The following is a 17284-nucleotide window of genomic DNA, read 5'->3' as shown; positions in this document are numbered from 1 at the left end:
CTACAACTATATTATAATTCATCTGCTTAAATCGGAAGTTGCAAACTGGCAACTCACAGATTATTCTTTCTAACCCACAGATGTTCTTTAAAAATATGAATTGAATGCTATAAATTAGCCTTCTTCACTAGACTGTGACGAAGCTCCTAGAAGGCAGGGACCAACTACATCTTATGTACCTTTGTTTTGCCATTACTAAGCTCCAGGTCCAAAAGTACTTGCTGAATGAATAAACAAACTATGCCAATAAGATTTCTATAAAACTCTAAAGCTCCGACAATTGATTTATCTCAGAGAAACAATAGACTTTAAAATCCTAATAATGCCACTGTGAAAACAGTAATGACAATACATATTAAATGACATAAGAATATTCACTGCTTTTGCCCAAGAAAACAAATCCTTTAAATGTATACTATAGAAGTAATTAATTCAAAAGAAGAAAAATGATTATATGCATAATATTTACCATAGTGTTATACTGTGAAAAGAAATGAGACCAACAACTATGATTAAATTTTGATATACATATCAACTAAATGAATTAGTATACATTCACTTAAAAGATAATTATGAAAACTGTGCAATAAGGGAACATGTACAGATTAGAGAATGGAGCCTAAAAATTACTTTTCAATGACTCCCTAATATTAGCTTGTTTTTTGTCCCTCTCTCTCATTTCAAAAGAAAAAATTCACCAACAGCAGCAACAATGGTAAATATTACATGGCCAAGGTCACACAGATCAGAAGTGATTAAAAAGGATCCAAATCCAGGTCCACACTCCTAATCCCTATGTAGGCCACACTGCCTACACATCCCCTGGTATGCAGGTACCTAGTGTACATAAAGCACTCTCTCCTCGGTACTAGTAAAAACACACAAAAAAACACAAGGCAGGCCCCTTTTAAAATTTGCAATATAGTGCTTTAAAGTATATTACTGCATATCAAAGATAAAGCATAAACATTGCTAATCCAAATCTAGTGCTTAATGCTTAAATGTTATAACTATGTCTCATAAATGTGATCAATTCTAAAGCCACAGAAAATCACAAGAACTAAAATGATGAAAGCAGCAATTTAGAACATCATTTGAAATCTACCTCTGTCAGACACAACTCTGCTAGAATTCTTCAACAGGCCAGAGAGACAATTCATGTAAATCAAGTGTGCTCTGGCCATAAGGAACATTTATCTAGATAGTACTTGTTCCCTATTTTTCACTACATAAACAGAGATGAAAACATTTAAATTCTAAAGTATCATTATAACCACACATAGCAGTTATAGTTAAAAGACAATCCAGGTACATGCCTATAGTCCCAGCTACTCAAGAGGCTGAGGCAAGAGGACTGCTTGAGCCCAGGAGTTCAAGACTGTGTAGCACACTACGATCATGTCTGTGAAGAGCCACTATACTCCAGCCTGGACAACATAGCAAGACCCCATTTTAAAAAAAAAGCAGGCGGGGAAAAAAACATACTGAGCTGTTAATATGCCATGCATTCCTCACTTAATTTTCACACCTTTGTGAGGTAGTAACTATTACTACCATCCCCTCCTACAAACAAGAAAACCTATACATGAGGCATTGAGAGGTTAAGTAACTTACTACAATTAAGTGGCAAAACCCAAACTGGAACCCAAGTCCAACACTAAGTATGTGCTTGAAACTATTATGTTACATTAACTCTCTGCATAATAATGTTTTTTACACATGGTATTAATATCCAAAAAGTAAGCCTAATGTTGTCAACTAGGTCAGAGAAAGAGACACTGGGAGGAAAGAGGGCAGAGAGTGGGAGCTTGCATTTATTAGACTTTTGGTTTCACTGTTTAAAACTATAAAATTTTAAAAATAATGGGAGTAAGAAATACCCAGAAAAAATAAGATAAAGCATTTGATAAACTGGATTACATACTTGTTCGGCATCAGGTTTGCAACCCTTTGGTTAAGTGTAAGGCATATGTTAAAAATATGTAATCCCAGTATAGTATTTCTAGGATAGGTTGAGCCCTACCTGGTTTATACCCATCTCATGCACTGCTCGCATAAGAGCTAAATACAAGCCTTTAAAAAAATAATTTGGCAACATTTGTCAAAAGCCCTAAAATTGTTTTAAACTCTTTGCTCTAGTAAGTCAGTCACTGAAAATCTCATATTTAGAAAAATAAAAAACTTTTACTCAAGTCACTATATCATTATGTAAACAAAATGAAAATTAAAACAGAAATAACATAATGATTCCATATAGTTGTCAAATTGTTTTTTGTTCACCATCATCTCTTCCTCAGGAAAACTACACCTCATCCAATCCATGTGATCTCAAGGAGACTATCCATCATGGCTTTCTGTGGGTTCCCCAACTCACCCTACCCATGCCATACTGGCTACCCTTGCTGAGCCTGATCTCCCAAGTCTCAATGACTGGTTATGAAACTGACAACAAGAATAGATCACCCTCAATCCAGACCTGACATGTGGACACCAGGAAAGAGCTCTCTTTAAAGTGTGGTTGCTAAACTAAAGGTTATGTGTCTAGGGCTCCAGAAACAAGAGGCAAGAAAAACCCAGAAAAGGAGGCAAAGAAACCCAATGACATTATCTGAGATCTTGGACCCACTTGTTTCCAAAGCCATTGCATCCTCCTCCACACACAATTATGTGAACCAATAAATTTGTTTTTTAATTTAACAAAATTGTGCTTTTACCACATGTAACCAAAAGAATCATGACTAACACACTAACCTAAACAATGGTTAAATAATTATAGTGCATTCCTTCAATGAAATAACATTGACAGTCAGAATAGTTTAACTGTTAAGAGCATATACTCAAGGGGCCTCATCTGAATCCCAGCTCTGCTACATATTCTTTATATGTTCTTGTGTACATTACTTAACCTCTGTTTGCCTCAATGTCCTCATCTGTAAAATAGGGATGATAATAATGGTACTTACTTCAAATAATTGTTAGGAGAAATAAATGAGTTACTATTTACAAAGTACCCAGAACAGTGGCTAGCATTAATAAGCATATGTATTTTTAAGTAAATGAAATAAGTAAAGAAAAAGTAGTATATGAAGCTGGTCAAACCATATAATTACACTAAAAAAATGTGCATGGAAAAGGTAAAAACTATATTTTTAAAGAAGCAAATACATATCATTTATCAAAAAAGAAAAAAAAACTAAAACATATCTCTAAGTCTCATAAGACAGGATGAATATGATTGGCTTCATACAAACCCTTTGACCTCCCCCAGTGGCACTACATTCAACCTCAAGAAGCATTTACATAAAGTGTCAAGTGGGAAATCGTGAAATCACACCATGTATCACATTTAACTACAGCAGCACTTACTAGGGAAAGCTTAAGAATTTAAACTAAAAATTTATTTTCTCCAGCTAATTAGTTTTCAAGGAAAGGCAAGAATTTTTAAGTATAACCAATTCTTAATCCATACAAACGAAGAGGTACAAATATTATAAGTCATCCAAAAACACTCACATTTGGCTTTCTAATGAATTTGTAGAATATAGCAACTTTTATTGAAGTACAGGTTAACTTCCTTTCTTGAAATTCACGAAATTTCAGACCTAAAAATGAAACCACATTGGGAAGATTTAACTGAAGTTTCACAACCTACCACCTGGGTCCGCTCTGCTATCTTTCCACCCCATGCTTTGAATTCCTATCAACCCATTCAAATTCTCTCTGCCTCTCATTAGGTTAGCTATATAATACATGTTACCAAGAGATTGTTTTTTTTTTTTTTGGAAGCAATAAAGGAACTAGAACTAAGAGTTTTAAAAAATACTTCTTCATAGATGAGCTAGATTGGGCATCAAGCCTCATTCCCCTTGCCATACTGAATACTAAATAGCAGAATCAAAGATCTGCCTCTAAAGCATCACAATTTAGTTTAGAGCCTTATCCTTCAGGTTATAAGGCCTCCAAAATAAATAGATTGCTCCTGCATGGACAGTGGGAAATTCTTTGTTCGAATTCTAATGTTTATTTGTTATGGTTCTGTTGGGCTTATGAGGCCAAAATATTAAGATAAATGGAAATCCAAATTAGATTATCAAACATGGAAATAAGATTTTTTTCATTAATGGCTAACATTTTCCATGAAGGGACTAAACTTATTTAAGAAAAAATGAAATGTAAGATTTGCACAGCTGGTACAGCTTTCTAAATTTGGTTGTTGGGTTTAGGGGGGGTGTTTATTTTTAATCTTATCTTCATACATGTACAAAACTTTTGCAAAAAAAACCTTAAAAACTTGGAGATAAACAGAATGAGACTAAAAAGCTGATTAGTATATTAAAATTTAGGAAAAATGACTACAAAATTACTCAAAACCAAATTTTCATATTTTGGGCAATATACTCTAGTCATTCAAATACACAGACTTGGTTCAAGTCCAAACTCTAGTTACTTCACTTCTCTGTGCTTCAGTTTCCTCATGTGTAAAATGGGAATAATAATTGTATCTACCTCACAGAGTTATATGAGATTAAATGAATTAACATGTGTAAACTCAATAAATTTTAGCTTTTTTTGTTACTGTTATCTGTATCAACCTTTAAAATATAACTTGCCCAAGAATTACTAAAATAAGCATCTTCCTGGGTCCAAAATATGTGCATACCAAGATACATATAAAGTTGATTTTTATATATATATAAAAAAGAGTCCTGGCCGGGCGCGGTGGCTCACGCCTGTAATCCTAGCACTCTGAGAGGCCGAGGCGGGTGGATCGCTCGAGGTCGGGAGTTCGAGACCAGCCTGAGCAAGAGTGAGACCCCGTCTCTACTAAAAGTAGAAATAAATTATCTGGCCAACTAAAAATATATATACAAAAAATTAGCCAGGCATGGTGGCGCATGTCTGTAGTCCCAGCTACTTGGGAGGCTGAGGCAGTAGGATTGCTTAAGCCCAGGAGTTTGAGGTTGCTGTGAGCTAGGCTGACACCATGGCACTCACTCTAGCCTGGGCAACAGAGTGAGACTGTCTCAAAAAAAAAAAAAAAAAAAGAGTCCTTCAACAAAACTCTTAGTTGAGTACCAACTCTTAGAGAACATACTGCTGTGTGCTGAAAATATGGAAATGAACAAAACATAATCTCTGAATTCAAGACCTTTCTACCTAGAAAGCAATATAAATAAAACTATAATAAAAGGTAGCATGATGCAAGTGCTATGGAAATAAACAATCCTACGGGACACTAAAGAACACAAGCACCTACTAGGGGCAAGCACAGGAATCCAAGCCGAGATAAACTCCAGAAATATTTTCTGAGGAGCAATCACCTAGGTATTTCACCTCAGAGCATCACATTTTTATTTATTTAATTTACACAGTTTTTAATATATTTATAACAGTATTTTAGTATGTAGATCATTTTTAAAGAATAAGACTACCCAGCACACTATTTACCATACTCATAAATAAACTCAAATACCCTTCGATATTAATGAAGATAACAATCTTCTCTTAACAAACTAAAACATAACCTTCAAAAGGTAATATAGCTTCTTCAAGAAACATTTGTTTCACCCAAAGCTACAAACTTTCCCCTAATAAACTACATTAGGCCTAATGTCGTAAGAATGACAATATTTTTTAGCTGGAAGAGACCCCTGAGAGCCTCTAATCCAACCCCCTCATCTTACAGATGAAAAGGGGCTGCAAAGCATAATGGCAAAAGCAATAACCTGAGAGTCAGAAAATTAAATTTTGGTCCCAACTCTTTTACAGTGAAAGCCTGGGAAAATTATCTAAGTTTCCTCATCTGTAAAATGAGAGGTTTGTACTAGATTGCTTTCAAGGTCCCTTTCAGCTCTATAATTCTGTTTATGAAACTTTGAAGCAGAGATAAGCAACTTGCCCAAGGTCACATAGCAAGTTAATGGCAAAGGAAGGACTACCTCAGACCCCAACTACAATCACTTTCTCATCTATACCATACTGTTCTTCCTGTTTCATAACACAATTCCTCCAATTTATTCAAAGATTCTTAGAAATTATTAATAAGCATGAACAATTTATGATACTAAATAACTTATTTCTATGGCTTCTCTATAGGAAATGAACTTTAAATCCAAATGTAACAAGTACCAAGGGGGCTCAAGCTGGGTGTTCCTTACTAATCTTTTTAAACTGACCTCAATAAAGTTAAGAGAATTTATGCTTAACTTCCCATCACCTAAAAATCCAACTAACATAAGAGATTATGTTCCATATAAAATTAAAATATGAATTGTAATGATAAATATTACATGTGTAATTCTCTAAATAAGATGAGAATTAAAATTCTTCATTTTATTTTATGTCCTGGTTATATTAAATATACAGTTTTAAATTCAAGAGAGACCAATTTAAATACTTTTCCTTCTTATTCCCTCTTTTCAGACTCTCTAGCTTTAAAAACATTAGAATAGCTTAAGCATATTACTTCTGAAATTATACAATTACAGACAAAAGACTATACAGACTATATTCATAGTTTCTCTTTCGAAATTAAAAATCAGCCCCCTACCGTATTCTAAAACTCTGTGCTCAAATATATTACAACTTTACTAAACTGTATCATAAATAGCACTTGGTTCCCTAAAATGTCTTCAAGGCTTATTATATTTCACAGTGAATTTAGCAAAATTTCAGGAAGACTGATCTTGTTGACTTCAGAAAATACAGGAAAATCCTTAGAGGAAAAGCACAACAAAAATGCAAAACAGTAATAAAATCAACAATGGTTTTATACTACTGACTTGAGAGAATATTCAAAAACGTTAATGAGTATGTAAGTACAACATAACTACATTTAGGGATTTTTTTTTAAATCATAGAGCGCTCACATTTTTTAAATGGATGCAACCTTAAGTCACTGAATCCAACAGCACCCGTTATAAGAATCTACAGAATTTAACTCCATCTTCCCTGAAAATAAGTCCCTGTAGTCCACTTCAAATTCTTACAACTAAGTACCTCCTTCTATTGTTGCTAGTTTCCATTGTTGGCCCACTGTTCCAAGTCTCATTGCAATACAGTCCTTATATTCTGGTCAAAAAATTATACTGAACTCTATCTATGGCCTCCTTATTTTCACCTGCTAATCTGCCTTCTAAAATAGGAGAATGAATGAAACTATTCTCTTTTCTATTTATGTTTTTGAAATATCTGAAGATAGTCATCATGTTTCCCACCCTTCAGTTTCTTCTTTAGGCTAAATACATGGTCCATAGTCCTGTGGGTCCTAGAGACACTTCTGGAGTACAATGTAGTTCCACACTGCAAGTAACCTTTTTAAAAAACTGCCACTTGTTGAATTTTGGTATAATATCAAAGAAGAATACTCACTCTGAAAAGGCTATTAAATACTTCCTTTTCCAACTATACACCGCTATGTGAAGCTGGATTCTCTTCAGTTATCGCAATCAAAACATCACAACAGACTGAAAGCAGCAGCAAAATCTAGCTGTCTTCTAGGAAGCTGGAAATCAAAATGATTTGCAAAAATATAAAACTATGCCACTAATCTCACTAATTTTTTAGAACATATTTTATTCTTCATAAAATTTTATTTAACACATTAGTTTATGATTTTAAATAAATTAATATATTTGAAATATCATTTAATTTCTAAAATAGCAAATATTAATAGATATAACTCACATAAACAAAATCTCTTTGGGGTCCTCAATAATTTTTAAGAAAGAGGCCCTGAGACCAAAAGGCTAAAGCATAGACAATTTCTCACGAGATTTTCAGATCTCTGTTCTGGGTTTTTTTTCTCTCTCTCCCCTAATATGTAAATGTGCCTCTGTAAAGGAGGCAGCTACCACATATCTATTTAAAAACTAGAATCCTTAAACATATAACCCCATCCTCCTCTGACTCTTGATTTCAAGAAATTAAAGACCTGCTGGGCCATTTGGTACACCTTTATTTTTAACATCTCATTACTCAATTGTCTGGAGTCAAATACTTTAATTCTATCTAAGGAATCTAGTCTTTAAACATGAACACAGAGAGAGTAACAGTTTAATTGTCATGCCATCTTTTTGATGAAACTACTATTTATAAAAACAAAAAAAAGTAAAGCAGATTATTCATAAATGACAGCACGGCACAGAAAAGAAAATGCAAGTATTTTGTACAATCGATCATTTGATCCTTAGCAATAACTCATTCAAAAGTATCCATGTACTGATATGAGAAAAACCATCTGCTTATCTAGACAACATGACACTAGGTTCCTAGACTTCAACAAAGCAAACAGACCTTCATATCAAAACTTTCTTAATTCCTCAACTCCTCATCCCTTTAATCACAGGATTATAGAAGACAAAATGGGATAAAGATTACAGGTTTAAAAGATCCAGCAGAAAATCTAGATCCAGCAGAAAATCTAGAGTTACACTGAGCACCTCAAAGAGAACTTCAAGACTGATAAAGGAAAAGCTTTGGGACCCACAGGAAAAAAAGCAGTCTGTACTACATCTATCATATAAATTCCTAAATTCCAATAGATTCCTAAATCTTATAAAGCTGTATTTCATTTGTAATCAAATAAAACTCTATGAACATGATAACAAGAATCAGGTAAGAAAGGGAGGTGGAAAGCCAAAACATAGAGCACCAAAAATAATCAGATTATGATATTAGATTTTTGGTTCCAAATATGTCAAAGTTTCAAAATAAGTAACTTGTACAGATACTTAACGGCATATCTTTAAAAACAGCCCATTTTCAAAGTAAAGTTTGCTTAAAAGGAGCTCATCACATATATTAATATTTATCTATGCACATATGCATGTGTATCTCTGACATTTAAATTTTTCTATTACTATATGTCAAATTTTTCAAGAAAAAAGTTTGTTCTCTTCTTGATATATACATTCAATAAATTCAAGCTCCCCTAATATTAATGGTTCTTACCAGAAGTCAAAAGCCCCTAAAATTTAAATTTATATAACACACTAATATATATACCTGGAAAAGATGCTAAACGCTTGTTAAAATAAAAACTGAGATTCCACTCAATAGAAAATATCTCCATTATGATACTAGGTGCTACATATATGCAATTCCTGTTACCATTAGTGAAATCTAAGAACACAGCTCCAAGCTTCAAAATTAATATATAAACCTAGAGAGGATTAACACAGTTTTAACATGCATGTTGGCTGGTCAAAAAGAAATACTCCACCGTGGCCACACAGGTACTTGGTGTAAAGTACAACTTTCACAAAAGCATGTCCTATTATTTCATGAGACTCCCTACTTTAGGTTACATAAACATCTACTGTAATCTAAACTGCTGGAAAAAATCTGGTTATTTGGAAGTTCAAGCTAAATTATTCCAAGCCCTCAAAATTTTCAAACATCAGAAAAAGTGCAGAATAGTACAGATGAAGAAGTTTCTTAACTAGAGTTGAAGTAACCGCAGAAATTCACAACCCAGATTTTGTGGCTCCCAAATTCCCAATACTTACAATAGATGTCAACAGATAATTCAACACTATGTCCTCAGTATCTAGTTCAGGGTCTGGCTCACAGTAAAGGCTCAATAAATATTCAACGAATGATCGATAAAAAGGTAAATCTTTCAATAAGAAACAAAATAAAATGGTCTTTCACAACTCACAACACTATCATTAAGCATCTTAATAAAACTACAGACAAAAGTAGAAGCATCTTAAAAATATTAACTGCTCTATTTATAAAATACATTTTAAAATACTCATTTACAAATTTTCAAGGCAAAAAGAAAAACCATCAGATGTATCAAATTTGCATTATTCAATAAATAAACTTTTATCTTCTAATAATGAAAGCTCAGTGTTGGGATGAGATGAAAGCGGAAAACGTCAGTCGATGTATTCGGCATGTTTAATGGATGCCATACATCAAACCTTTCCACGAATTTTCTAGAGCATATTCATGCCAATCTTTGAGCCTATTGTCACTTTCACACATGCTCACAGGAACAAAATGACAAAGAATGCTATGCCTGAACCACTGGCTTCAGGGCACAAAACACTTGATTAACAATTGTCAATGCTCTGAATAGTAAATATCGATAGATATTTCCAAGATAAAGTAATCCCACTGATTCCTACATAAATCGAAGCTCTTGGTTTCTTTAAATGATTCACTAGACTGTTTGACTTCCAGACATTTTTTTAAAAATGTGCCTACAATCTCCTTGTGTTAGACAACTGGGAGTGAACAACCCATTTACCAATTGCTGATTAATGCCGCTACGCGTTTTCCAGACAAAAGAGCGTTAAAAAAGATTCCATGCACATTTATTCTTCCCCCATACATGCATGTTCTCCCAAATTTCATTTTATGTCGTATACTTAAAGTTAAATACAGCAAGTTGAAATTTTAGTCAAAAGCACGCCGGTGCCTTACAAGCTGTGTAACTGCTACATCTGGTGGCAGCACACTTGCTTGCAAGAAGCCAGAAAACTTAGAAAACAATTGTAACTGATCTGGTGCGTGTTTGCAGTAACCTTTACGCAGATATTTCCCACAAAACCCACGACCCTGTCAGAGAAGAACAGAAGCCTACTTGCAGTAGAGAAGACAACGCACAAACACGCAGGAGGTGATGGTGAAGGAGAGAAAGTTGCAACCATCTGGAAGGGTGGTTTTAAAAGCCTGCCCACGAGTCAGTCTGCCGTTTGAATTGCTCTAGGGGGCCACACAGGGGATCAAAGTCTGTCTAGATAATTTCAGCGTCTCCACGCCAAGGGCAGAGACCCTGCAAGCGAGGGGCATCCTCCAGGTCCCGGGCAGCAAAGCTTGCAGAGCCGGGACCGCCTCTTTGGGAGGAGTGCGCGGGGGAAGGGGAGGGGGCTCGAGGACGAAAGCTCCAACGGGAGGGAAAACCCACCAGAGACGAGAGGCCAGGAGGTTAAGAGTACTGAATGTACTGGCAAATGGAGCAGAAAGGGGCTCGCGTCCGCGGGGACGCCTCCCACTCTCGCAAGACTGGCACCTAGGAACCCCAGGCGAGTCTGTGAGCCTCGCCCCGTGCCCACCAGCGCGCACCCCCTGTCCGCCTTCTCTGCCACCCGCGAACCACCACCCACAGCCAGCGCACTACCTCCCGGGAGCCGGGCGGCCTCGCGGCCACCTCACCACCATCCCCCACCCCGGGGTCGGGCGGAGGAGACCTGGGGGGTTCGGGGGCCGCGGCGCGGACGGGAAGCCCGCGAGCTGGCGCGGGCGCAGCGGCGCTTACCTTCCCTGGGCCTCCCGGATGGCGGCGTGTGATTCAGCAGGGACCTGGCCGCCGCCGCCGAGCCCGGGGTTGGAGACGTGGAGAGCTGGGACCAAGATGGCGGCCCCTCCAAACTTCCACTGCTACTTTGGACACTCATCAAGCTACTTTCTGGGAACCCGACTCCCCCCCTGCGACGGCAGCGGCGGCAACGGCACCGGCACCCGCCTCCGTCATGGCGGGGGCCGCGCTGAGGGCGAGCGAGAGAGAGGGTAGGGAGGGAAGAGTCAAGAGGATGGGGGAGGAAACTGAGAAGAGAGGAGGTGGGGAGAGAAGAGGTGAGGGAAGGAGAGGGGACAGGGAGGAGGGAGAGGGGGAGAAGCGAGGGAGCGGGCGGGCACGCCGGAGAAGAGGCTGAGGGAAGGAGCGCGGCGGCGGAGGCGTCGAGGGGGCGCCCGCCGGAGCCGGGGTCGGAGCGCGGGCGGAGCGCGGGCTGCGCCGGCCGAGGAGACTTCCGCGGGCGGAACCTGCCGGCACCTCTGCAGTGCGTCGGCCCTCGGCGTCGCCCGGGTGGTGGCGGCGGGCGGTGGGTGGCGGCTGAGGCGGCGGGGGTAACCTCTGCATCAGTTACAGGCGGCGGCGGCGTCACGCGCCGCCTGTGCAAACACTATCGCGAGGCTCCTGCGCCTCCGGTAGCGGCGGCGGCAGCGGCGGCCGCGGGAGCAGGCTTAGGGGAGGGACCTGCCAGGGGCTGGGGGTGTGGGGAGCGAGCGAGCGCGCGAGGGAAGAGACACGGGTTCCAGGGCGCCCCAGGCGCGCCCGCGGATCGCAGCGCGGCTCGGGAGCCCGGTGCCGACGGACTCGCGTGCGCGGGGGCAGCGTCCCCGCGCCGGCCGGAGGGAGGCGCGTCCCGCACGTGCCCCCGCTGCGCCGCCCCGGCTCCCGCGCCGCTGCCACCTGACTCCCCTTCTCTCCCGCGGAAGCGCGCCTGGCTCCTGACCCACACCCAGCCTGGGGAGAAATGCTTGTGCTCGCGCTCGGCTGCCGCTTCTCTGGAGTTCGATGCGATCGTTTCTCAAAATGGAACTGAAAAGTTGAGAGTTGCTTCTCTCTTGCCCCTCTGTACTGTGCAATAAACCCTGAGTGCGCCTCCCTGTCTGCAGAATGGGAGTAATTACGGAATAAAAGCTATAAAATACGTGGGGGGCAGGAGGTGTTGGGAAATAAAACTTTTTCACGTTTTCTGAGATCTTTCATAGAGAAATTAAAAATTACTGGTGTTGCAGACTGTAGTAGTACAGCAGTTCTTTGTTTTAAAACAATAAATGGGAAATCTAAATAGAAATGTTTACTGAATTCACATATTCAGTATGTGAAAACTATAGTCTTCATCTTGTAGAAGAGGGTATGGTTTCTAGAAATTTCCTATTTGCTTCCAGTGCTGCTGCTGAGTCCTGACTACAAAATCCCAAAACAAATTACAGCATTTGCTAAAATTTATAGATACAGTGTAGCTTTCTACTCACCCATACACGTACACACACACACCAGGGGTTGGGCATCTTGTACATAAAAGAGAAGTCTAATAGTTCAGGGAAAATACAACAAGGTTATTGCTCTCTTTAGAAAACCAAATTGAATAGAACACTAAAAAGATTATGATATAGAGCAACTGTACAGACCTGAGGAAATAGCATGATTACCAGGGGGACAAAAATGTCATTTCTATGTTTTATTTTTATGACTCTGCATGTCTCATAGTAATGTTTTTTTAGATAAACTATCATACTATAATAGAACCTTGGTTGTCCGTTATCTCCAGAAGTAATTTTAGTTTTCATGTGCTTTAGATTCTTCATGAGTTTGTAGTCACGTCTGCTTTTCAAACTTGAGAGGAAGATGTCACAAATTAAGCAACTTTATCCAGGTATAAATGACATACAATAAAATGCACATATTTACAGTGTACAAAATTTTGATGTGTATACACCCCTGAAACCACTTCCACAATTAAGGTTGTGAGTATATCACCTTCCACAGTTTCCTCTACCCCTTTGTGGTTCCTCCTCCACTCTACTCCCATTCCTGGATAACCACAAATCTGCTGTCACAACAGAGTAGTTCAACTTTTCTAGAATTTTAGATAAATGGAAGAGTACACTTTGTACTCTTTGGCTCCTTTCACACAATTATTTTGAGAATCATCCACAGTGTTGCATTTATCAATAGTTCGTTTCTTTTTATTTCTGAGTAGTATTCCATTGTATGAATATATCACACATTGTTTATCAACTGTTGGACATTTGCATTGTTTTCACTTTTTGGCTATTATGAATATTGCTGCTATGAACATTCATATACAAATCTTTGTGTGGACATACGCTGTCCTTTCCCTTGGATACAAGGAACTTTACCATTAAATTTTTATACCAAAAGTACATGCACTAGGGGGGAACAATTTCTGTAACAACGTGTAGCTAACTGTATGCTCTTTCTGTATTTTTAAGGGTAAGCTTAGTCAGCAGATTGTGGTAAAAAGAGTATAGGACAGGAAGGAAGTTAAGAAATTTGGGTATTAGTTTCAGCAGGTAACAATCCTTGATTCAATTTCCTCATCTATCAGAAAGAGATTAGATTCACTGGGTGATCTCTAAAGTTCCTACCAATTCCAAGATATTATACAGAGCTCAATTCTCAAAAATAGTAAACAAAGCCCAACCAAAGAGGTTTGATGATGGTAGGTTATCTTCCTCCCAACCTTTCCAGAGCCTCAAGTTACCTTTATCTCAAGCCATATTACATTTTATGCAGATTAGTTCTTTTTATTTTAAACGGTAACTAGAAGATCATAGCACGTACATAATCAAATTACTTTAGATATATTTTTGTTGTGAGTGTTGCTTTAGAAGGACAATCACATGATTGATTCCTGTTTGCTTGTAGCTTATGATAAAGATAGCACCCACAGACTTATAAAAAGACCTCTACCCGCAATAGGGAGCTATTTAAAAAAACTGTGGCTTAGCTTGAAAATGTAATGTCATGCCATCATTTAAAATCGTGCCTTCAAAGAATACTGAAGAATACGATAACATTTTCACACTGTAGTAAGTGAAAAAGTGGGTATGATCCCAATTTGTTTGTAAGTATGCATAAAAAATAACTAGAAGGATACACCCCAAAAAGTTAACAATAACTAGCTTTGGGTTGTGAGAGTACATAATTACTGTTTTACCCTTTATGCTTTTCCAAATTTTATACAATGAATCATGTATTTCTTTTTATATTCAGAAAAAGTTCAATAGATACTTTTTAAGTAATTTAAGCATAAAAAGGGCCTCTGGACACAAATTGTGCCAATACATAAATTTATACAGTGATTATGTCAAATAAATGAAAACTTTTAAATGGTAAGTAGAAGCTGCCCCATACCTTTCACATTTACTAGTATATAGGCATTCAAAAAATGTCTGATGGAGAGATCAGATGGCTAGAGTGACAGATTGCATGATAGGGAAAGAGACAGAAAAGTCAGGAGAGTCCAGATTCAAACAGAAAGGAACACCTGCCACTCTGTGGGAAAAGAGAAATCTCAAGAACAAGAAAAGATCGTTGGAAGGAGGTTTTTGGCAATCTTCCTCGGGGAACTATTCCCAGAGGGAAAGCCAACTTGAGAATGCAAGAATGAACTGAGTAAGTAAAAGGAGAAGGCAGTAAACCTGCCTAGGAATAATTGGGAAGAGATTGGGGAGAATGTTCTGTGGAATGAGTGCTCCATGAGGACAAGGACTTAAGACCTAGGACAGTGCCTGGCACAGACCAACGGCTCTGTCAGTGTTTGTGGAGTAAGTGAAAAATGAGCATCAATGAGCTGGGATACAGGTGAGGGAGCAAGGCAGAAAGGTCTACAAGGGTCTCCTGATGGAAGGTCAGATGCAAAAGGAGGAGATCTGAGCCCTAATCTATAGGATGATCATAATTTACAACTATGGTTATTTTTTTGTTGGTTTTTTTGAGACAGGGTCTCACTCTATCACCCAGGCTGGAGTGCAGTGGCACTATCACAGCTCACTGCACCCTGGAACTCCTGGGCTCAAGCAATCCTCCCACCTCAGCCTCCCAAGTAGCTAAGACTACAGGCACGTGCCACTATGCCTGGCTAATTTTTTTATTTGTTGTAGAGACAGGGTCTCCCTATGTTGCCCAGGCTGGTTTCAAACCAATAGCCTCAAGCAATCCTCCCACCTTGGCCTCACAAAGTGCTGGTATTGTAATACTTCATGATTACACGAGGCCAGGCACATGAATCACTGCACCCAGACAACTATGTTTATTGAACTCCTTTATACTTATATGCCATAGTAAAAATATTTACAAAGCATTCAGGATTATAGATATAATAAAATACATTTTACACATCTTAACATTTGCTTCCTTCTAAATTCAAGGAAAAAATTAATGTTGAAGACACCTATGCTCCTTTCCCCCAAACCAACAAAAAAATGAGCCCAGAGACTAGAACAAGTGTCCTTTCTAAGTACTCCCATACAGTGGGGTACTTAGCCCTGAAAGCCGATTGTGTACATGGCTTCCCAACCCAGTGGTCAGTGACATTGCAATTGTAGCTTGAAATCAGCCATGGTGAGAGTATTTACACCTCCAAAGTCAGCAAATACAAATTAGGGCTTCTTTTCCTCCATCAAAGCCAGTTATTAAGCACCCACAAGCACACCACTGCTCCCATACTATGTTTATCATTGTTGTACTGTCCTCTGTTTTCTCACCTTGGCTAAAAACCTAGGGAGGGCAAAGCACCCTTGTCTGTAATGTTTACAGTTGTATTCCCAACATCTAGCACTTGCCTAGCATGCAGTTGGTGCTGAATACCTATTTAATGAGCCAATCAATTATCCACACAGATGGTTAACAAGCACTTGAGCCCCCTGCTCATAAACATCTGGGTTGGCCATCTAGCAGAGGAAGAGAGGGTCAAATGCTCCACCACCCTCTCACACTCATCCTTCATTGGCCAATGTTTGTGGTTTGGCAAAGTTCACTGACCCTTGTTATGGTTGCCAGATAAAATATAAATTTTGCACAGGCCATACTTATCCTAAACATTATTTTAATTTGAAATTCAAGTTTAACTGAGCACCCTGTATTTTAATTTGCTAAATATGGCAACCCTAGCCCTTTTGAACAAAGCAAAAAATAGTTCATGAGGTAGTAACTAGTAAAGATGAAGATACTATGACCTGGCAGTTCCATTCCAAAGAATATACCCTAGAGGAATGCTTGCTCATACACACCAGGAGATAAGAACAAGAATGTACACACCACTATTGTTTGTACTAACCCAAAACTGGAAAGCACTCAAATGTCCATGGACAAGAGAATGGATAAACTACTAGAGTATGTCTATTCACACAGTGGGACACTATACAACAATTAAAATGCTCTCAAGCATAATGCTGATTAAAAAGAACAAGTTACAGAAGAATAAAATCAGTCTGATTCCCTTTAAAATATTCAAAACCGGCCGGGCACGGCGGCTCATGCCTGTAATCCTAGCATTCTGGGAGGCCAAGGCGGGAGGATCGCTCGAGGTCAGGAGTTCGAGACCAGCCTGAGCAAGAGTGAGACCCCATCTCTACTAAAAATAGAAAGAAATTATCTGGACAGCTAAATATATATATAGAAAAAATTAGCTGGGCATGGTGGCATATCCCTGTAGTCCCAGCTACTTGGGAGGCTGAGGCAGTAGGATTGCTTGAGCCCAGGAGTTTGAGGTTGCTGTGAGGTAGGCTTATGCCACGGCAGCCCAGGCAACAGAGCGAGACTCTATCTCAAAAAAAAAAAAAAAAAAGAAAAAATTCAAAACCATTAAAAACTAAATAATATATTATTTGGAAATAATATATATTAATATGTGATTATTTTTGAAAGAAGTATTAAAAATTATTGAATTTCAATATTGAAATTTTTGAAAGAAATATTGAAAGAAAATAATGATTTTTTGAAAGGAAAAAAATGGGA

General features: G+C 38.6%; 1 protein-coding gene across 3 annotated transcripts in view; it reads right to left on the bottom strand.

Annotated features, from left to right (window-relative positions):
• Positions 1-11555, bottom strand: part of TLK1 (tousled like kinase 1) — a 141009-nt gene extending 129454 nt beyond the window's left edge. The window contains exons 1-2 of one of the 3 annotated variants that reach the window (XM_045558715.1): positions 11270-11336; positions 3514-3602 (exon numbers count right to left, since the gene is read on the bottom strand). Coding sequence is in view for 1 of the 3 variants with exons in the window: in XM_045558713.1 (XP_045414669.1) it covers positions 11270-11408 (139 nt within the window). In the remaining 2 variants the exon portion in view is untranslated. Of the gene's footprint in view, positions 1-3513; positions 3603-7371; positions 7501-11269 lie in introns of those variants that run through there. The other 2 variants (XM_045558714.1, XM_045558713.1) reach the window with 2 other exon arrangements.
• Positions 11556-17284: the final 5729 nt, after the last annotated feature.

The sequence above is a fragment of the Lemur catta genome, chromosome 8, assembly GCF_020740605.2.
Source record: "Lemur catta isolate mLemCat1 chromosome 8, mLemCat1.pri, whole genome shotgun sequence".
NCBI lineage: Eukaryota > Metazoa > Chordata > Mammalia > Primates > Lemuridae > Lemur > Lemur catta.
This window is presented reverse-complemented; position numbering and strand designations above follow the sequence as displayed.